The sequence below is a fragment of the Pollicipes pollicipes genome, unplaced genomic scaffold, assembly GCF_011947565.3.
Source record: "Pollicipes pollicipes isolate AB1234 unplaced genomic scaffold, Ppol_2.1 Scaffold_6686;HRSCAF=7923_pilon_pilon_pilon, whole genome shotgun sequence".
Classification (NCBI taxonomy): Eukaryota; Metazoa; Arthropoda; class Thecostraca; order Pollicipedomorpha; family Pollicipedidae; genus Pollicipes; species Pollicipes pollicipes.
Window position 1 is genome coordinate 40693748 of NW_023596921.1, and position 21523 is coordinate 40715270.

General features: G+C 55.1%; 1 protein-coding gene across 1 annotated transcript; it reads right to left on the reverse strand.

The window, feature by feature from the left end:
- Positions 1–7524: 7524 nt before the first annotated feature.
- On the reverse strand, positions 7525–18107 carry LOC119108326 (LMBR1 domain-containing protein 2 homolog). The gene is made up of 12 exons (XM_037231903.1): positions 17721–18107; positions 17088–17527; positions 16338–16548; positions 15509–15745; positions 14788–14899; positions 13912–14093; positions 13478–13611; positions 13108–13213; positions 12397–12724; positions 12022–12055; positions 8663–8818; positions 7525–7534 (listed from the first exon to the last, which is right to left on the reverse strand). The coding sequence occupies exons 1-12, from the start codon at positions 17892–17894 to the stop codon at positions 7525–7527; spliced, it is 2124 nt and encodes a 707-aa protein (XP_037087798.1). The 5' UTR covers positions 17895–18107.
- Between the last annotated feature and the right edge of the window lie 3416 nt (positions 18108–21523).

Genomic DNA, 21523 nt, shown 5'->3' on the forward strand with positions numbered 1-21523 from the left:
ATCAGTTGATAAGCCAACCTCTCGCACCTCATGTTCTGGCAGGAGGAAAAACTCTGATAAATGTTACCAGCCTGTATACTGGAACGTAACGTATAGGCGATGTGTTCTAATCCCATCGCCTTGCTGTATGAAATAAAACTACTTGGAGCATGAGTCGTAATTTGCCTCACAGAAGAGCTTCATGATATTTAAGAAGCAAACGGACCACAGACGGAAGGATAGTCAACCATGACAAGAAAAACAGGTGAGCTTAAAGATCAGTTTGGAATCCGATTCCAAATATTTTTACACCATGAGCCCACGTGCTGTCCCGTAGTGCAAGTTGCAACGAGACTTTCGATCGTCTTTGCAGAGCATCTTTTCGCAGCACATCGCTGAATGGTCCCAATGTTCTTCGAGCTACTAAGCCGGAAATCTTCTATCAGGTTCCGAGTCTGGCCACATGCGGTGGAAACGCCGCTGAAGCGAACGGTTCAGTTACAGCGGTGAACCAAGCCGTCCGGCGTGAAGATCGACCAAACAAAGCACAAACTTACCTCGTCAAACAGCCTCTCTGCGTGATTGGAGGATGACCGGCCCGACGGTGGCCGACCACTGCACTGACAAACAATCTTGTGTCATGTGTGAGGCAGTTATGTAAGTCTCTGGTGTACGTCTGGACAAGAAAGCTTACGTAAGTTGACATATGCGGCTCAGCCCTTCCACTGACTTGACCAGCAGGCCAAACAACCTCTTTTGAACGGCAAACTTGCGTCTGCTGGTCGATCTTGACACTTCGGCCCGGCTCTATTTAAGGCCGACTCTGATAAGAGCAGGTTCACAACCGGATATCACATTATCTTGATGCAACTCACATACCACGGCGCACCCACCCACGTGGCGTAACGCGCGAAGAGCATCCAGCATCTGTTTGCTACACTAGCTGACGACACCCAAGCGCATTATTGACCGTAGCGCCGACGGAGGAAAACCGTGCAGGAAGGCTGGAATGATGTCCGTTCGTCGGGGGGCAGAGGCGGCGGCCGGACGGACGGGCCGGCGGCGGCGCGCGGACTTTCCGGCCGGTGGCGCGGCCTTGGCGTGGCAGGTGGACTGCGCTGTATATCTGTGGCGGCGGCCGGTCGCGGCCGCTAGTAGCCCCGCTGGCAGCGTGCCGCCCGCCGAGCCGGTCCGCGTCTCTGTGCAGGCTCCGCACCGAAGGTCGAGGAGCGACGCCCAGTGCAGGGATACTCGGACTGCTTCCTCGAGCAGAGGTGAGATGGCGCCCGGGACGGCTCGCACCGCAGCTTCGTGGCATTTACCCTACCGAGGCTTTTGATCTAGGCCAGAGTGTTGATTGCCGTCTGCAGTGTTGAAATCCTGCCAGGTGCGCTTGTGCAGCGTGCATGCGCGCCTTCACTCTTGGGCGCCTTCGCCTTTGATGACTTCGGCCCGAGCAGTGACAACAACGCTGTGCCAAACAGGCAATGCCTCACAGATGGAAGATGATCTCTCAGTCACGGTGTCTGGGCTATATTTGTTCACGCGTGTGGGCGACGCGGGCGGGTCTCGCGTGAGCGCCCCGGCCGAATCAGGCGGATCGAACTGGCGTCCTTGCGCAGTCCCAACGGCCGTGTCTGGACTCTCGCCGCCAAGGCTCCGGCCGGCGAGGACGCACTGTGCCCTCAGCCATCCCGCCGGACACGGCCGAGTTCGCCGCCGGGACCACTTTCACGAGCGTGATCACAAGCGGCGCGTTGTCGGATCGCCGTCGCCGCCGCGCCCGGTCTGGCATCGCGCCGGCTCGGGGTCGGCAGGGTCGCGTGTGCCGGACCCCGGGACGGGGCGGACGTCACGGCCGTCTCGTGAGGTCGCCGCCAGTGGCGTGTCGACCTTGTCGGGACATGCCCTCCCCCCCCCCCCCTGAGGAGGAGCTACCAAACCGGCTACTCGGCCGGTGCCGCTCAGCCGCCGCACAATGCCGCGTCGTGAGGGGTCGTGGCCGGCCGCAGCCACAAAGACGCGAGCTCGTTGACGTCTCAAGGACCAGGGGATTAGCGGAGATGCCGGTGGTGTGCGGCGGTCAGACCATGGTCCTGTGTCCGGGCTCGCGTCACCGTCGCGCCGTGCAGACAATCACCGGTCTGGTGTCCTTTGCTTCGCCGATGCTCGCAGCCATGAGCAACGCTTGAACTCAGCTCCGATCAGTCCAGCATGCTTTCTCAGCCGACCTCACTAAGGCGCCACATATTGGCGATTGGCAATGCCGAGTGCCTATTTCTATGGCAAAGTGATGAACCACCGCGGCGCGGATTGAGGAGCGGGTCTCGGTGGAGGCGACATGCGGTGCTCTGCCTCCGGGTCAGCGGAGGGGGACGGGCGGCATTGGCGTGACCACGGACACTGCCGTGGCATATCTGTCGCCACGACCTCCGGGCCGGCGGCGGCGCGACTGACCGCATCTCGCGTGCGGCGCGGCACCGAGAGGAGCCGTATCAAGGTGCAAGGCCTCCGCGCTGTCCTTTCTCCGGGGCGCCGGCCGCCCTGCACCCCGCCACAGGTGGCGCCGTGCAGGGGCGCCGGCAGTGCGTCTCCGGCCGCGGTGTGCGCCGCGCCGTCCACGGGTCGGGCGCTCCTCGCGCGATTGAGGGCGAGGTCAGCCGAGGCCGGCCAGGGACGGGTGGAGTCCGGCGGCTCCCACGCGCCGGCCTGACCGACCCCGCCGTTTCAGATGACGCCGAGGCGGCTGACGTGCGCGCTGGCGCTGCTGGCGGTGGCGGCGGCGGCTCCGAGTCCGCCCGACGGCGGCTGGCGCTTACCGGACGCGGCCAGCGACGACGGCGGCGACAGCTGGCGGTTCCCCGACAAGGCGGAAGACGGCGCCGCCGATGACGGCGGAGAGCGGCAGGCGCGGCGAATCGCCGGCTCCGAGGCCGTGGGGCTCAACAGCGTGGCGCTGACGACGACCACGCCGAGGCCGACGCGGAAGAAGAAGCTGGTGACGCTGGCGCCGGTCGGCAACAGCATCCAGGACATCCTCTTCAACAACGGCTACCGAGACACGCCGGCCGACGCCGAGCCCGAGCCGAACAGCATCGACAACTACGACAACCTCGATGGGCTCGACCCTCACCACGTCTGGCTGCTCGACGACAACCTTCTCGTGCTCCGCGGCGGCCGCTTCGCCGACGGCTTCGTCGACACGAAGCCGATCGACGACTACCAGGCGCCGTACCGCGAACCCAAGTTCCCGCCGCCCGACTTCCTGGGCGACGGCGAGCTGCCGCCGGGCTTGTTCGGCATCGGGTTCGTCAGTAACAGCGGCCGGAGTGCGCCGCCCATCCCCGAGCTGGCCGGCCCCTACTCGCCGTACGCACCCTACGCGGAGGCTTACAAGAGCCGCGACGCCGACGCGCGCCGCCCGCCGCTCAGCAACGGCCACACCGGCTACCGGCTCGAGGTGCCGCGCGTGCGCCTGACGCTACCCACGCCCAGTCGCCGGCCGCACACCTACTCGGTGCGCACCAGCTACTCCAGCTCGTCGTCCATGTCGTCGACGTCCAGCACCAGCACCTCAGACAAATATCTGCCGCCGCCGCGCGACCAGGTCGAGCCCGACCCCCGCTGAGGGACGGGGAGCGGGTAACTGACCTGACCCGGCCTGACCGAGGGGCCGGCGCGTGATCTCAGCGCTCGACCTGTACGGCCCCGGCCGCGGGGGCGTCCGCTGCGGCGACGGCGCGGCGAGGCGCCGCCGGCGGGGGAGAACGCCAGCGTGCAAGCTGTATTGGCATTGTTATTGTTATTGTATATAGTTGTTACTCATCGGATGTGGACGCAAGTTGTTTTCTAATAAAACTATCGCCTTGAAATACGAGAAGTCTCTGCCATATGCTCTTGAGGCATCAGACACCAGACGAACGGCTAGCACGTTTGCAAATCCCGAGCTCTGTCGTGCTCAACACACCGTGCACACTAATACAGGTATAGATAATGGAATAAACATTTTATCAGATCGGTCTGACTGCATACAATGCAGCAACTTACGACGTACACCGATTTTGCAAATTTTAAAACCTGTTACGAGGTTGAGGGCTTTTAAATAACCGGTGCGCTTCCCAAGACAAAGCTAAGACAGATTTTGCTGGAGGCTGATCCGCAGCGCGTAGTTCGTGGTCAGTAGGATTCACGAGAAGCATGATGCAGTTCTGCTCTGGGAAGCACTCCATGCGGTTGGGTTTGGCCTTGCTGCCATGGGGAGTTCAAATGATATCTTTACGTGTCCTGGTTCAGCGAAAATGGCTCGTCGGAAAATACATGAGCCCTCCATTTAGCTCTTGTCCGCCCGCTCACCCGGGCACATGACTTCAGGCCTAAATCATTGGCCCCACCTGAAGGTCATTGTGATAACTGCGTTATAACGCTGGTAGAATTATGTGAGCTTCCCTGCAAAAGTAAAAATTATCACAAACAAGGTCGCCGGATCCCTAGCCCGACCATTTCAAGGTTCAGCGTAACTGGAAAGGACGCTTGCACTGTGCGCAAATTGGCTTGCAACTGGTTCTGAGCATTAATACACTCTGCCGGTTCGTCTCCTCTCTTGATAATGTTTTCATTATGCCTTCATATAATATAAATTTATTTAAATAATGATTCAACCCTTTCGCATAGAGATGAAAAATGGGAGGTAGATCGACTGTCACGTGATGGCAGATCCTTTTTTGTTTGTGCCCGTTGCATGGTGAGAGTCACTTTGCAAACGTTGTCTAGCTTCATGAAAACGTAATACTGACCCAGCTCACGTTACTGCCCTGCGCATTCAAAATCACTTTAGTTGTCGAATGTCGTCTAGTTGGTGCTGCCTGGACTGGCAAGGATGGCCATGGCCGGACATAAGTGCATCAGTTCTCAGTTAACACTGCAGACGTAAGATCTTCAGTATTCAGTGCATCTTGCCAAACCTTCTGCATACACCTGCTTATGCTAACCGATGTTTGTTGTCACGTCCATAACACTTTCTCCGAGATAAATGTTTAATTCGTCGCCACGTAAGTTCCGTAGACGGTGGGTGTCATCAGCTTGTTCACACTCACCATTATTGGATGAAAGCAGGCCAACGAAATCCCATCACTGTTGGCCTTGAGCTGTCCGAGCTGGCGCAGACCGTCCATTTACGAATTTATAGCTGTATTATTGTGTGCGTGACATCAACTAGCTTCCGTGTCATTTTCTTCGGCAGCTGGTTTCTCGTTTGGCGATCAGAAACAGTTCGCTGGTGCCGAAGGCTATGCAACAGAAAAACAAATTATTTAACATCACGCTCTTCAAACAGCACATAATATAAAGCCGGGTGTCAGTCCTTCCGCTTCCCTCCCCTGGGCAAAAGGGCATCACGGCAAGACGACAAACTGCTTATCTTGTTATGCGATTCGTAGTCGAATAGCACTGCTATGCTTCGTGGTGGATTTCAGTACTGTATCTGATTCAGCTGCAGTGGTCGTACATCCTTCGACATAACTATCAGCATGGCTCAAAACTTGTAGACCAAGTGTTGGGATGGAGTGGCAGTGACCTTCTGCACACCAGCGAGGGCGCGTGCTGTGTTCACGAATAAAGTTCTGCAGCTGTTCTGCCATTGTTGTAATATGACAGTTTGCAAGACAGGCAGGAATGTTTGCTGTTTCACATGAGGTAAGCGCAGCGCAACACACGCTTGCATTATCAGTAATCAAAAAACGTCATGACGGAGACACCACACCTAAATAAGCCTCAGCTCTAGCCTTTTATCGACCTGGCGCCATGGAATACATTCAGCACGGCAGCCATCTCTTGTCGCGGCAGGCGCTCGAGTAATGGTGCATAACTCGTGCACACACAACCTAGGTGCGTAGTATATGTGCTGACGAGGAAGCACTTTGGCTCCATGAAATATAAAACAAGTGAATTTTACGCCTTCGCCCAGCGAGAATGCTGTTTTAAAGGGCCACCTGGTCACCCTAGCTCAGCAATGTTAGCCATCGCTCGAAATTATCTCTAAAGCACACGTACGCAGCCTGTCGGCAGAAGGCGAACACTAAAAAACGATGATTCGTGTCTGGAGCAATTCACGTGCGATGCACACCTCCAAAACTAAATACATTATAAGTCTGCGAAGCACAAAAACGAAAACAGAAACGGGGTGAAAAATTAAGCTGAACGCCTCTTACCGTCTTGAAGCAGCGGATTCTAAACCAACGTGACGGGCAACACACCAACGATCGACAACTGGTGATTCATGAATGGGATTGGAGTCGGGTTATTATGCTTAGATATACCAGGAGGTACTGGTTAAAGGACGCTATAGCGCGAGTTTTGACAGTACTCGACGTTTTAAGCTGGGCTGATGATCGCGAGTTCCACTCGTGGTCATAGGTCTGCAGCTTGAAACGTTGAGTACTGCCAACCTCTATATAACCACAGCTTATATAGCCATTATAACGTCGCTTAAGCAGTGGCTTGATACCTCCTGGTGTACTGAGGGTTGAAAGAGCTCTTGAAAAGAGTTTTGATCTCATATGTCCGAAAAACCTGGAACAGGGGTCTTTTTTCTTATATTAAGTAATAGGACAGGACACGTAACGAAAAAGTGTTTCCACCCTCACGCCTCAATGGCTTTGGCATCCTGATGCGCGTCCTCAAGAGGCATACAACTTTCAAATGTAAGCCTGATCCCAGAGCAGCAATGTTTCGGTCAGGTCCAACCGGTTTTGATGGGTTGAACTTCAAAGTAGCGCAGCCATCGGCACACCTGTGCTTCACAGAAACGTCACATGTCATCAAGCTTACTTGCAAATCTAAAACAATGCAGCTCTACGTGACTTATATCGCATGGGAAGACAGCAGTCTTACCCGGCAATAGCAAAATTAGTGCAGACTATCAATCAAGAAAGGAACTATGTCCGATTGTGATTATTCTGTTCATCCGTATGCCACTAAAGCAAATTTATATCACCTGGATAAATTGAATTTACATTTAATGGAAATAGTTAAGAACAATCCAATTTAAACAAATAATGACAGACAATATGAATGTGATGCGTTTTGGTTGGCACCATTCTTCACTTGGTTGAATGGCGTGTATCCAGCTGATCCAATCTCATTTGGATCTGACATGAAAGGTAATTGTGGAGCATCTAGAATATTCCAAGCATCACTTGCAGCATCAACACGCATGCACTGAACATTTCCACGCGTCTTCAAATGCTATCATATCGCCAAACTGTAGGCGTACCGGCGCATTTTGCACGCGAACGACGTCAGTACCTACTTTGCTGACCAAAAGTGATCGTTTGCGGCATTTACGCAACACTAAGGCATCTTCAACGACGTCTGTTGCAGACGCACGGGAAACTTTTCTCGGCGCACTTGCGCGCTTCTGAGAAGCACGAACCTCGAAGGCCTGCTGCATGCACCGGTCGGCGCCAGATGACAGGGCCTCCGTGCTCAGGTCGGTAACACTAGTGTGCCATGCGCATAATGGAGACTGTGTCATCATGGGGTCGACCGCTAGCGGCAGCTGCCGCAGTCTGGACGATCCGTTAGTCAACATGCCAGGATAACGCTAAATGTCGCGCTGACAAACCAGGCCCCAATGACGTCATAGAGAGAACGCCAGTAGCAGAGGACGAATAACCTGGTACAAATCTCACTTAAATAGATACGCTAGCCGGCAGACCTGCCAAAAGCGCACCTGGTGCCGACAAAATTCACGTGGATCGTGTGCATGCTAACACCACCCGTCCAAAGCTTGCGGATGTGCTGGCGGCAGATCCAGGCTCATCTTGATCACTGTCCCTCAGTAAGGATAAAAGACGCGACCCGCAGCCAGTGCTCGCCACAATCCCAGCGGCAGGAACGCGGATGGCAGATGCTTCCCTGCCATAATCGCGGGAATGCAGTGGCGAAGAAACTTGCGTAGCACGGCTGAGCAGCCACTACCGCACTTGACTGCAGTGCAAGTGCTGACAAGGCAGATTGAAGGCGGTAACCTAGGGCGTTATTCTGCACGGACATAAAACGCCGAGAGCGACCTTACTGTGTTTGCTGCACTGTGACAGCGCTGCAACAAAGATGTTTAAAGCCGACAACAACAGCTTTGGTGTTTCACAGCACTGACCAAGCAGCAAATGCGCGTGTTGGGTTATTACACGTGGCGCCACCGGTCTGGGGCCGAATTAGTGCTCACGGGGACTTGTGACAACACACTGTGCCCCTAAACCCCAGGCCATCGGAGTATGCCTAAAAGTACAGCAGTTCCGTATGCCAGAGTGTAATCTGGTCCTAGACTATCAGAGGATGGCGAGCAAACCAGCAGGTGTTTCACAAGTCCTGTATGTCTCCCAATATGACGGAATGACATGACTCACGACCAAACCCGAAAGTCCACCAGTGACTTTGAGGGCGCTCCATTTCTAGCATGCACTGACAATTGCTTCTTAAAAAGAGTTCTTGGCTTCGATCGTATCTCAACAGGCAACAGGTTCAACAGGCAGCTCTCCTGTCGTGGCTCAGTGATACTGACCTCGAGATTCTGCCTGCGCGCTCCACGCGGACTGCCCTCTGAGCTTTGATACCAGGGAATGTTGCCGTCCTATATCTTAGACTCGGCGGGGGGGACATGACTTGGAAATGGGGACATGCATACCAACTGCTCAGAACATCCACGTAGACGATGTGCTCGATGTGCGCAGATGACAAGCTCGGGATCTGGGCGGTGAGGATCTCTGTGGACGTGTGAGTCAATATCTGTGTGGGTCTGTGTGAGCTGATGGCCGTGTGCCGCACGGTGGTGGTGATGACCCTGGGAAGCGCCGGGTGTCTCCAGATCGCTCTGAGGGCACTGGAAAGGACCGTCTGTATGTTACGGTACGCAGTGTTGGTCATTTTCGCCCCCTCCCGCTCTGGTCACGCTCTAGTTACGTTGGGCGTTCCCCCTCTCCTTCCCCTGGTTACGTTGTGTTAAGCGTAAAGACCCAAAGAGATAACGTCCATTTGGCCCTTTTTTTAAAGTGTTCCACATTTGTATGAAGTTTTGAACTGAAATGGCCATTTTCAGGATCATTTGGCGCAGTTCACAGCCCTGCCCTTCTTGGGATCTACATCCTTCAGTTTCTGAGCTGCACGCCCGCGAAGATGCGCAAACTTTTTCCAACTTTACCCAGGCATCCATTACTTCACCATGACGTCATTGGAATCCTGCCATTCCACTGGCCACGCGGCGTTCAAGGTCAGGAAAAATGTATTGTCGAGCCGTTCGCGTATGGCATTCGTGCGCACGATTTCTAGATATAACGGCCGTCAACTGGCTCCCAACCAGTGTTGTGCAAGCTATGCAAGATTTCGACACGATCGGTTATTTGGTTTAGGGCCCTTTCGGCCAGCAATGATCATTTCAGGGCTATAGAATGAAGGAAAATGGATGACAGTGGAGCAGGTCTACATGCGCCTGGGTGGCCAACGGCCGAGCTTTAGCTCGTGCAGGGAACCCTCTGCAGTGTATGCGCCGGGCCCCGGTCAGGGTCCCCTTCAGGGGGCCTCTCGGCCCACTCGTGGCTGACGCACGCAGCCTGCTCCGGACAAGACTGCGCAAGGCTTGTTATCGAGTAACCGATAGCGATAGAGCGATATATAGCGAGCGATAGAACCGAGTGCGTGAATACAAGTAAGCATCTTAAGCCCACCGATCAATACGCAAAAGCATGACGAGAAAGGACACAACACGAGCACCTAACGATGCTTGGTTCAGTACACAGCCAGCACCGCCACGGGCCACCTCCCGGGGGATTGAAGAACTACAAGTGAGTGCTGGCATGCAAACGTTCCATGACCCAGTAAAAAAGTTGCGTATTGGGGAGAATATTTACTAAATAGAGAAATTGTGTTGTCTAGAGCAGACTTTTCCATTCAAAAGCGTATCAATAATTATAAATGAGCTTAGTTCATTGTATCTGATGCTTGCTTTAATATTTTCCTATGTGGAACAGTCGCTGTATTAAGCTAAAGGTGCGAAACAAAGACGGGACCGTCGCTTGCAGTGAGAGAAATTCGTCAACTAAAGCAAGCGGGTATCTTTGAGACACCAGAAGTGGGGTGTTCTGCCTCTTCCAGACAAGGGACGCGGGCAGTGTCGCACCCGTTACCAAGCCGGGTCATGTCACCAGGACAGCATGTCGAGTCGACACCACATGAAAGCGAGACGCCGCGAGGGCCGCCGCCCTCTGCCGTCGCCAGTAGAGGGAGCTGCTCTACGATAATGCCCCGAGCAGTCCGAGTGCGCGCCGGGCCATCTGACCGGCGCCGAACGCAAGGACCGAGGTCACTGGGGTCAATGAGGTCACAAGGGTCACTGAGGTCACTGGACTGAGATCACCATCACCGTGCGGGCGGCGCAGACGTACGCGGCAAGTGGACACCGAGAAGAGTCCTTGCGATCAAGGCTGGCGACAGCCGGCGGTCCGGGCCCGAGCAGCCGACTTTGACAGGGATAACGCGGCTCTGTGATAAGCCCTTGATAGTCCTTGCGACCAAGGCTGGCGACAGCCGGCGGTCCGGGCCCGAGCAGCCGACTTCGTCAGGGATAACGCAGCTCTGAGATAGGCACATAAGCGGCTTCATCCGTCATGGACGCGGTCCCAAGTATCGTCTGTGGTTCAGGTGACGGCCTGTTGCCCGCGCGGCCAGGATCACGACAGACAACTTCACAGACGTGAGGCCGCAGCGCAGTATGAAATAATGAGGGGGAGTGGTGCGGCCATTAGGGGATGACCTCAGCACGAGCAGCATGCAGCTTTTCAGATTGCTGCATCTTAACGCGGTCGGGTATCATGTGCATGCAAAAACACCCCTGCATACCCGCGTGACAGGCTGAGAGCATTATACAAATGTCGTGCCATCTATAGCACAAGCCCACATCGGGCTTCCTCCGACTACAGCTGCATGTAAGTACTCCTCACAGGGCTATTTGCTCATCAAACTCACAGGTAGCCTGGTGGATACGTGTATTGGAATTGTTCAGTCACTGTAGGCAACACCGAGATCAGGGCCATCGGCCGACGCTCATCCCCAACCAAAGCAGCCTGCCGCCGCCGCGTCCAGGGGCGCGCTCGCCGCACGAGTCAGGCCTCAGCTACCATTGCACCGGCGGTGACAGAGAACAACAGCTGAAGTGGAGGGGAAACCCCGTGCGATGACCAGAGGTGGTCCGGTCATCGGTCTGAGGGGCCTTGTCTGGGGAGGGAAGTGCAGCAGCCAACACGTCTGCCCCGTGACAGTACAGCGAAGCTCCCTAGCGCGACGAACATAGATACTTCGGATACGTGCACACAATAAATACATCACTGGCCGGACGCCACGCTGCCTTAAACTGCCGAGTATAGCACGCAGGTAGCCAGCCTTAAAGTCGACACTTCGAGCAATGTCACACGGCGTCATCACCACGGAATCCATAAGCCGGCGATGCCCCGTCAAAGCAAACAGATACAATCAATTATCCACCCAACGCCACGGTCGGAGTACGCAGCGCAAATTACACGCCATAAAACCCGCCTTTGCAATGTAACGCGATGCCGCCCACCGAAATCACATCCCTTGGAGCTGCGTCACAGAATGAAAGCCAGATCACAACGCAAGCGGAATCCACCCAGTCACGGCGCCGCGCTCCAGCCGACCAGCCCACACGAGCTGCCTGCGCCCGCGCCTTCGGACTGAATTCCGACCCTCGCTCACTGGCGACCGACTGACCGCCCGACCAGCCGGCCTGGATCGCACAGCCAGGTCGGAGGCGGCCGCGGTCCCCGTCACGCGCCTCAGTCCCGGCTCAGACGTCGTCGAAGATGCCGCCGCGGCCGGGCCGACCGCCGACGCCGGCGCGGCTGAAGCTGAAGCTGTCGTCGCCCACCTGACCGACGTCGCCGTCGTCGGCCGGGTCGCGCCACTCTTGGGCCGGCCGGCCGCCGCCCTGGGAACGGCGGGTCCGGCGAGCCGAGCAGCTCCAGCCGCGCCGACTCGGCCGACTCGGAGCGGGGCAGCAGGCCGCGCACTGCACGGAGGAGAAGCGCGGTCAGCGGCGCGGCGCGAGGGGTCAGCGGCCGACCCGGCGGCCGCGCGACGGACTGACGGGCCTCCAACAAGCGGCGGGAAGGCAGCGGACAGAAGGCAACAGGCAGCTGCGGCAAACTGAACTCACGTTCAATGAATTCAGAACAGACCCAACATACCGTGATTACAACATGTGTAGAAACGGCACTAATAAGTCATGTAGTTGCGGTTATACACACTATAACATCAAGCACGCTTGGCTAAACCCTGCCTAGACAACAGACAAGGACAGATCACTCCATCCCCTCCCTCCCTCCCTCGGACATCCCTCGCCGCACTCACGCCGCTCCTCTGCGCGCAGTTTGGCAGCGCGGTACGCCTCGCTGCCCCATCCGGCGGCCCTGCCGGCGGCGGCGGCCGGCGCGCGCTCGTCGCCGGCACGGCCCTGGCGCTGGCAGCGCCGGTGCTCGCGCCGCACCAGCTCGCGGCCCTCCTCCACCAGGTCGGTGGTGATCTCGTCCTGGCCGATGAACTGCTGGAAGCCGAGGAAGCTGAGCAGCCGCGCGCCCAGCGAGAGCCACGTGGCCAGGCAGAACGCCACCACGCACATCGGGAAGTAGATGTTGAAGCCGTCCGAGAGAATGGACAGCACGTCCATGTGACCCATGATCTGGAATGTTGGAGATTGGGGGGAGGGGGTGTTAGGCGATGCCGCTGTGACGGGTCAGGTGACATCGGCCGGGCGGCCAGCTGACACGATCACTGGTAGCATACACATGAGCAAATGCTTGCTGGCACGTCATCGAACACGATGCGTGTGCAGCACGGATGCAAAATATCCTCAGAATTACGCACGCGAGACCTGCTACTGCCAAAGAGCTCAAGCCTCTAAAATAACCCACAATCCAATCAGTAATGAGTGTACCTGACAGACCGCGCCAAGGACATCAGTGCCACGCCCAATGAAGTAAGTCACCACAACACACCACCGAGCTGCTCCGCGCCGTACCCAGGCGCGAGGCAGCAGCCCGTTGCCGCCCACCCGCGCCACACCTGTGTATAGGCCGTCTCGTCGACCCTGTCCTCGATGATGTGGCTGTCCATGTGTATCATGCCCAGGAAGTTCAGGCAGAGCGGCGGTGTGAGCCGACACAGCAGCCTTCGGGAGGGCGACCGGTTACGCATGTATCACGCCAGCGCAACACAGGCGTGCCATTCGCGGTTGAGCCGCGCGTCCAGGGAGGCTTCACTCCTTTCCGGTGCAGTGCGCATAGCGGTTTAACTGATTTGAGCAAATCTACTTGGCGACCACTGCAAAATTGTTTAGGATGCCTGCTCACCAACATTTACTTAGCTTCCTCATTCCCTGGGTCCAAGGTGACTAGACGGCACAACACGGAAAACAGTGCTCCTAGTTGCTCACATTCCCGAGAAGATGAGACTGTGCTGGTCCGTCTGGTGGTTGGGCGCGAGGTAATAGAAGTTCAGCACTCGGATCTTGAAGATGGTGTAGTAGGTGCACACGCAGAGGTACGCTATCGTTAGGCACGATACCGCCTGCAGAACACCAGAATAAGTCACCGCCCGAGCACATCACCAAAAATACAACAGCCATATTTTTTTCGTGCGTACTTACCAGGCTGGACACTTCTCATATTCCTCGACCTCCATGCCCGCCACGGCAAAATCAGAACACGGCTTCACATAGAAAAGCCAGGCATATGAGCGTCTGACACCTATGTACAACGCCAGGCTTCACAACATCAGCATCATTTTATGGAGCCCGCAACACACAAAACCCGAGTCAGGCGGCGGCAGCGGCGCCCCGCCGGCCTCCCAGCTCTCCCCCCAACTCACCTCGATGGCGAAGTAGTCGTAATTGGCCTTGGCCGCGTTGATGAACACGGCGAACAGCGAGAGCGTGGGACTCTTGTTGAAGAAAGTGAGCTCCGACCAGACCACCATGGCCGAGGTGAGGCCGCACACGACGGCCAGGCAGCGCAGGGCGTAGCCGCGCAGACGACACCTCCAGTACCACTCTGGCGTCGGAGCGAGCCGCCGTCAGGGGCGTGCTCTCTCTGTGGGGCACGCTGGCGGGGAGACTGCTCGCGGCGGCAACGGCAGCGGCTGATCGCCGCAGCCTACAGGATGGCGCGACTCCAGCGCACATCGCCGGATCGGGCTGGGAGTACTTCGTACTAGCACGGCCCACAGAGGGTCACAAGACCCATTCGGCAACCATTTTAGGGAGAACATCGATGTACCAGCTTACTGACGTTTTGCATATATCTCGCTCACTAATAAGATACATACCTATAGATATAGCTATATATATATATATATATATATATATATATATATATATATATATATATATATATGTATATATGCATACATGCATCAGAGTATGTATCTCGCTCAATCGCTTGTGTATATATTGATCTCCCCCACCCCTCCCTTCAAAGACCACAATCACACCGAGCGGGACAGCAGCACCAAGGCGCCCGTACTGATACCCCTCCCCCCCCCCCCTCCCACCAGCTGGAGCGTCAGCGTCAGTTAGCTGGCAGAGACGGAACTCCCCGAGCTGGGGTCCCTCGAGCACAGGCGGGACTCCCCGGGCCGGGGTCTCTCGAGCACAGGGGGGGGGGGGGGGGACTCACCGAGCCGGGGTCCCTCGAGCACAGACGGGACTCCCTGGGCCGGGGCCCCTCGAGCACAGGCGGGACTCACCGAGCCGGGGTCCCACGAGCACAGAGGTCCAGCTGGGCGGCCGCGGCAGGCTCGGCTTGAAGTAGCCGTCCCGGTGGCGCTGGTTCTCCGCCACGTCCTCCAGCTCTATCACCTGGCGGCGAGGGCGGCGGTCGGCCCGCGGTCCTGGCCACCCGAGTACACACCAACTGGTCCAGCGCAGTGGGCTTAAATGGAGTCGTCCGCCTTCATTTGATTAAGGTCAACAGAGCCAATGCTCCCGCACACCTGATTAGCGTTCCACTGCAGCGTTGGGAGTCGGCTGATTCGCACTATGCTTCCCTACTCCTTTGCTGCTGTTCGACTTCCCCTCCTTAACAGCGTGGCCATAGGGCCGTAATGCGTGCGGCCCGGCCTCACCTCTGCCACGAGCAGGCCCCAACTACGCCTCCGTGCGGTGGTGCTGCTGGAGCCTCACCTCTGCCACGAGCGGTCCCCACTGCGCCTCTGTGCGATGGTGCTGCTGGAGTCTCACCTCTGCCACGAGCAGGCCCCGCTGCGCCTCTGTGCGATGGTGATGCTGGAGTCTCACCTCTGCCACGAGCGGTCCCCACTGTGCCTCCGTGCGATGGTGCTGCTGGAGTCTCACCTCTGCCACGAGCAGGCCCCACTACGCCTCTGTGCGGTGGTGCTGCTGGAGCCTCACCTCTGCCACGAGCGGGCGCCACTGCGCCGCCGTGCGGTGGTGCTGCTGGAGCCTCACCTCTGCCACGAGCAGGCCCCACTGCGCCTCTGTGCGATGGTGCTGCTGGAGGGCGCGGATCACCTGCCGGTGCAGCGCCACCAGCGACTTCTGCGTGGGCACGGGCGCCGCGTCGCCGGCCCGCTGCCGTCGCCGCATGCGCTCCTGCAGCGGCGCCGGCACCTTGGACAGCACCGTGTCCACGCACGGCCGCAGCGGGTGGGCGGCGCTGATAGCTTCAGCGGCCAGCTGCAGCGACTGCCGGCCACCGAACGACTGCGGTTACAGGTGCGAAGAAGGATTGGCAATGTCGTGGGGCAGGAAAGGAGGAGACAAAGTCGGCCTGGACCGCAGTGCTGTGAGCGCAAGGAACGGGGCCGATTTAGTCAGATCACTCAGGCAGCCCGGACCCCGACATAGCTGGGGGCACAGAACGCCTAACAACTGACAACAATACATAGGACATTTCTCATTGCCAGTACAAGCTGAAACACTTGACTCAATACCTTTAAGGTTGCTCAGTGCAGCGCACATATAATGTGTATAAGTCAGACATGAGTCATGGAACAAGTGCTCATGGACTCCTTACAAAATTGTGTTGTAAAGCACTTGGGATATAACTCGATCTAACACATTCCCACGTATCACAAACAAAAACATGCATTCTAAATTGATATAATTTTACTCTTATAACAAACTCAATATCAACTAGCGGTATATGCCCAAACTTCAGCTGGGTGAGGAAGCGACCCGTTTGAGAGCCCATTGCTTCGCTACCCCCCCCCCCCCCCCCCCCCCCCCCCTATCACAACACCGTCGGCGCGAGAGCCCTCCCCGGGGAGCTGCTCACGTCCAGCACGTCATCGAGCGCCTCCTCGGCCTCCGAGCGCTCGGCGCTCAGCTTGGCCGCCCTGAAGTAGCCGTGGCGCAGGCTCCAGCCGCGCTGGGCGGCGTGCCAGAGCGCCCGAGGCACCTCCACCAGCGAGAAGCCGAGCAGCAGCACCAGCAGGAACAGGCCCCACGTGTTGCTGGCGGACGACGCGATCAGCTTGAGGTGCGGCCTGTCGACACGCACCACGTCCAGGCATTCACGCTGAACACTGGCTAAGTTGGACGGGACGTTTGGTTGGATTGTTACACTGTTAGGCCATTTTAATTCATTTTAAGACAAACCAGAACGATGTGACAATTGACTTTCGCACGCGGTGCATTTCTGGCAGAGCAGAACGATGGCTACGGGCGCGCGATACTTAAGTACGAATAGGAATTCTAATGAAACCCACATATTTAATACATATCAGTGGATTTCACTGGACAAAACAGCCCTGGACATTGCCACTGCCTGAAAATACATGCGCACATGGTTATCAAGTACTTTAGCGACTGGCCAGACAGCCAGCGACATTGACAAGAAGACAACAGGAGCGCAAGATCTTTTGCTAAAACATTGAAAACAGACAACCGAGCAGCATTTGCCACGCCATTCATCACACCAGCCTGCGCAGTTGTCGCCGCATCGACGCCAGAAGACAACAAGGCTGCGTAACGCCCCAGTCCCGGCCGCGGACGTCCTCGCCTAAGTCCACAGGCCGCCACTCACCAGTCCACGGAGACGCCGGGCTGCATGCTGATGTAGATAAGCAGCACGACCGCGATCACCAGGTACGAGCCGTAGTAGATGGCGTTATCCACGAGCGCCGTGCGCAGCTTGCCCTTGAAGTTGAAGTCGCCGGCCTGCGTGTACGACTGCGTGATCGGCATGATGAGCCACGTCAGCGCCTGCGACGTCCAGTAGACGATGCGCCACAGGTCGCGCATCACCTCGGCCGACACGTAACTCCACGGCAGCTCGCAGGGCGGCGCCACCGTCGGCGCGGCGGTCGGCGCAGTGGTCGGCACGACGGTCGGCGCGGCCGTGGTCGCGACGCTCGTGGCGTTCTCAGAGAGCAGCGTGCCGTTAGTGGGCATCACCGCGGAGGTCGGGGTCGTCGTGGTAGCCAGGGCCGCCTGGTGCTCACGCAAACACTGATTGTAGGCCGTCTGGAAAGTATACGACAATAGGTTAAGTAAAACGTTGTCAGAGGCAAGCAGGTGATGTAAATGTTGCGTAGTTTTAGCGTGGCTATTAAGTACATTGGAAACATAAGTTTTTTTTAATGTACAACAATTTCATCAAGAACTGCGCATAATGCAAGAGGAAGTCTGCAAAGCAGACCAATTCGGCTCTTCTTACCCGCGAAACATCCATCGGCAGGACGAAGATGATGATCAGCGAGAAGTACCAGGCGATCAGCACGGACACCGTGACGAAGACCTGGTGGTTTCGCCAGTCGCCGTAGCGGTACAGGATGGCGGCCGCTACACAGAACGTGGCGGCGATCTCCACGGCCAGAGGCCCCACCCCCATCGTGACGCGGAGAGCGCCACCGAACAGCGTTTAGGCTCCCCAACGCTCCGGCAGCGTGGCTGCGTTCCTCAATCCAGCGAGAGATGCACCGCACTCGGGCTTATTCGCACCTGACGCATAATCAACTAAATACTCTTCACGGAATGTGGTGACAATCTGCTGGCCTCTCGCGAGTCTACCGTCCTCACCAGCCCCCAACGGGCGTGACTAGGAGCCAGCTATTGGCCACTGGCTGCTGATGATTGCCTCGCCTGCTCGCGCAACTTCTGCTCAGCTTCCTTCTGCAACTGCTCCATCTTCTCCAGCGTGACAGACTTGAGCGGCAGCAGCTTTGGCTTGCACAGCACCATGCTCGGTGCATCCTGCGTGTGCAGCAGGCCCTGGCGTGGCAGCACCTCACGCACGTTGCTGCTGCCCTCTGCCATGGCTGGGACCCAAGTCAGCAGGCCGACATAGACTGGAACAGGGAGCGGGTGACTGACATGCACAGTCTCTTCCCCTGGTCAGACACTGCTTCCATGCTCCTGCCATAGCAGTCTTAACTGTTTAACTTCTAACTGTCTTACCTGTCTAGTCTACCATAGCTGTTACAAAAACCTGAATCGCCAAAGCACGAGGACCTATAGTTGATGTACAGTGTTGGAAAATGTGATGTTTCCTGGTGTAATGTATACCGGGAGATTTTGTACTCCAGGATTGTGACTAGGTAGAATGAAGTATTTTCTACTCTATCATGATGCAGCAAGAACAGCTTTTGGAAAAACTCATTTTACCTCTTTGTGTCAGGACACAAATAAAACCACAAGGCGCAATATCTTGAGACTTGCTGCCTCCATCAGGAGCCATGTACCGATATCTGCAAAAGCACAACTCTTGCACCCACCAGATTAAGATGCCCAATAGCAAGCAGCCTGTGTTGCCACCTAGGTATATGATAAACTGCGTATGGAAATGTGAAAAATAAAGCATGTGAATTTTGAATGGAATCGCCTTTGAACAATACCGGGAAATGAGAAACGAGCACCAGAATCGCACCGGTCTGTACATTAGCAAAGTTTTCACTTCCTAAGCCCTATGCAGACCAACTCAAACTTGAACATGACTTAACCTACCATTGGCGACGAACCGCATTAATTGCCAAGGATGCAAGGAACAATCATAGAAAACCGCACTCCCGATCACCTACCGCAGACGGCCTCCCACCCACGCGCCACCACTACGTCATGGCAATGCAGATAAGAGAATCCCTCGCAATTGAGCGTGGGAAACATCCCAACTATTCAGCGGCTTGCGCTCGCCTCCCAGCTCAGGTTGGAGATTGAACATAACAAAACTTTCCAATTGGTTTACATGATTCGCCTCCTCGTGACTGATTTGTCAAGAGCATGAATATTCTGCTCGCGCTCATGTCTTGAACAGATTTGTGAACATTTGGAGGCAAGCTGTCTAGAGATGGGCATCACGACTATGAAGGACTTATTTGTACTCATCCAGAACCATCATGTGGTTGGATTTTTGGCCACTTCCTGGTATCCGGAGTACAAAAATGCTACCGCAGCTGTGGATTTAAACCAAGTTACATTTGTCACTTAAGGATGTGAAATTTAAGCTGGTAGTTCAGGCTTTACAAAAGTACCCTTTTAAGTCGAAAAACGTTGCTACAAATAGTCAAAAAACTGTTCGGAGACAGCCATCTCACTCCGGCAAAAACACCAGGACACCAGAGTTACAAGAATCCATAACTTTGGCCCAGCAAATTAAGGAGAGGGGTTTATTAGGACGAAAACATCCATTACTTGCAACATAAATTATCATATCTCGCAAAGATAGCGGTGAAAGCGCATCAAAATCCATAAATATCTTCCATTATCCACCAGAGTCGGCGGAGTGACTGACTCCGATCCCTTTTGGCCGGCCTGCACGGGTCTGTCACGCATTATACTTGCGCTGGCTGGGTAAATCGGTTAAGAGTGCTGCCTGTCTCTATTATTCGGATGGGACGTGCATGGCCTCGTGTGTTGACCAGGAGTGGGAAGGTGGAGGGTATGAATGTTTAGCTATTTTAAAACCAGTTAGCTGGTGGAGCGTGAGTAGCATGATCGTGGTGGAGCATGAGTAGGTGGACGTCTGTGGCATGTTCATGTGCATTTTTTGTGTACCATTTCTGCCTGGCTGTGCGCATCGTACCCACCCTCCGTTTTGGAGGGCGTATAAGCCCCGTGTGTAGCCACCCTTAATTTTGGAGAGTGTGTAAGCCTGATGAGTAATTACCCTCCGTTTTGGAGGGTGTATGCACGGAGCCTTTCATAAATTGCAAACCAATGTATATGCACATGTGTTTCATAGTACAGAGTACGAGACTGTGTTGTTTCAGCATGCCACGTTTGATATTGATGTTTTCTTTCATTTAAAGTGCTTTTACATGAATTGCTATACATGAAAAGTGGCGCTTTTGTTGAGTGCCACCCATTGTACTATTAACTCTCAAAGATAACCTGAATAAAGCTGTAATGACCCACAGCACTTGGCTAATTTTGTGCTCTGCTATAGAAAATTTGTCCTCGGCTACCAGGAAATTGTTTTCTTCAAATTTCCAACACTGGTTGGCAAGCTATCAAATTGCTTTTAACACTAAATCTCTCCCCATGGCTCAGTGGGCTACAGCACCTGACTTCCAATCCACCGACCCGTTGCAGGTGGGTTTGAGTCACTTCAGGCTTTTGCTATTTGCCCTTGACAGTCATGGCCTGCAGCCGGTGGCAGCAGTCGCGCTTAAGGTCAGGTGACGTCAAAGGGTGTGACAGACCATGCTGAATATTTCTGCACATTAAAATTTAACCACTTCATTCTGCTGCTGCCTGGAATTGCGCGATGGCGTAGTAGAGGTCAGGGCTCACACAACAAGCACTCACAAGAGTGTGAGATCTGATCCCAGCTATCCATCCATTCAAAGGGTTTGGACCAAATCTTTAAAAAATGTTGTTCATAATTGTGATGTAACAGTGTCAACACAAAAGAGAGGTCTTTCTGTAGGAAACACAAAATGGTGCTTCCACTATGACAGATTATCACCAAGAAATCCATCACTGAGGCTGTGCAGCTATGATGTGGCCTTTTTCCTGAGTTAGTTCTTCCATCAGAAAATTAAAAATTTGATGTGACAGCACCAAGCATTTAATGGCTGATGGAAAGGTAGCAAGTCTGTCATGAATAGCTACTTCACCAGAATGGGCAGTGATAACCAGTGGGTGAGTGTGTAATTTGTCATGGTATGTATTCATGGTTTATAGCCTGTGGTAATGTATGGATCATTGCAATGTCTGTAAATGTTTGAGATATAGTTTGATACAGTTTGAGATATATCAGTAAATTTTATATATTATAAGCTTGTGGCAGATAAATTTATCTCCAAACATTCATACCATAGATGTGTAATCAGCATAGATGGAGAATGTCTCTGAAAGTAGAGGTACCAATACCAATGTAAAGTGATCATTTCCATGCATTGAAATAGGATTCATGCTAAGCGATCTCAGAAATTTAGGGTGCCATGGCACCCTTGGAACCCTTTTCCCTATGCCTATGATAATGAGTATGATTACATGGAAAGCACCTGGGATCCAAAGAGT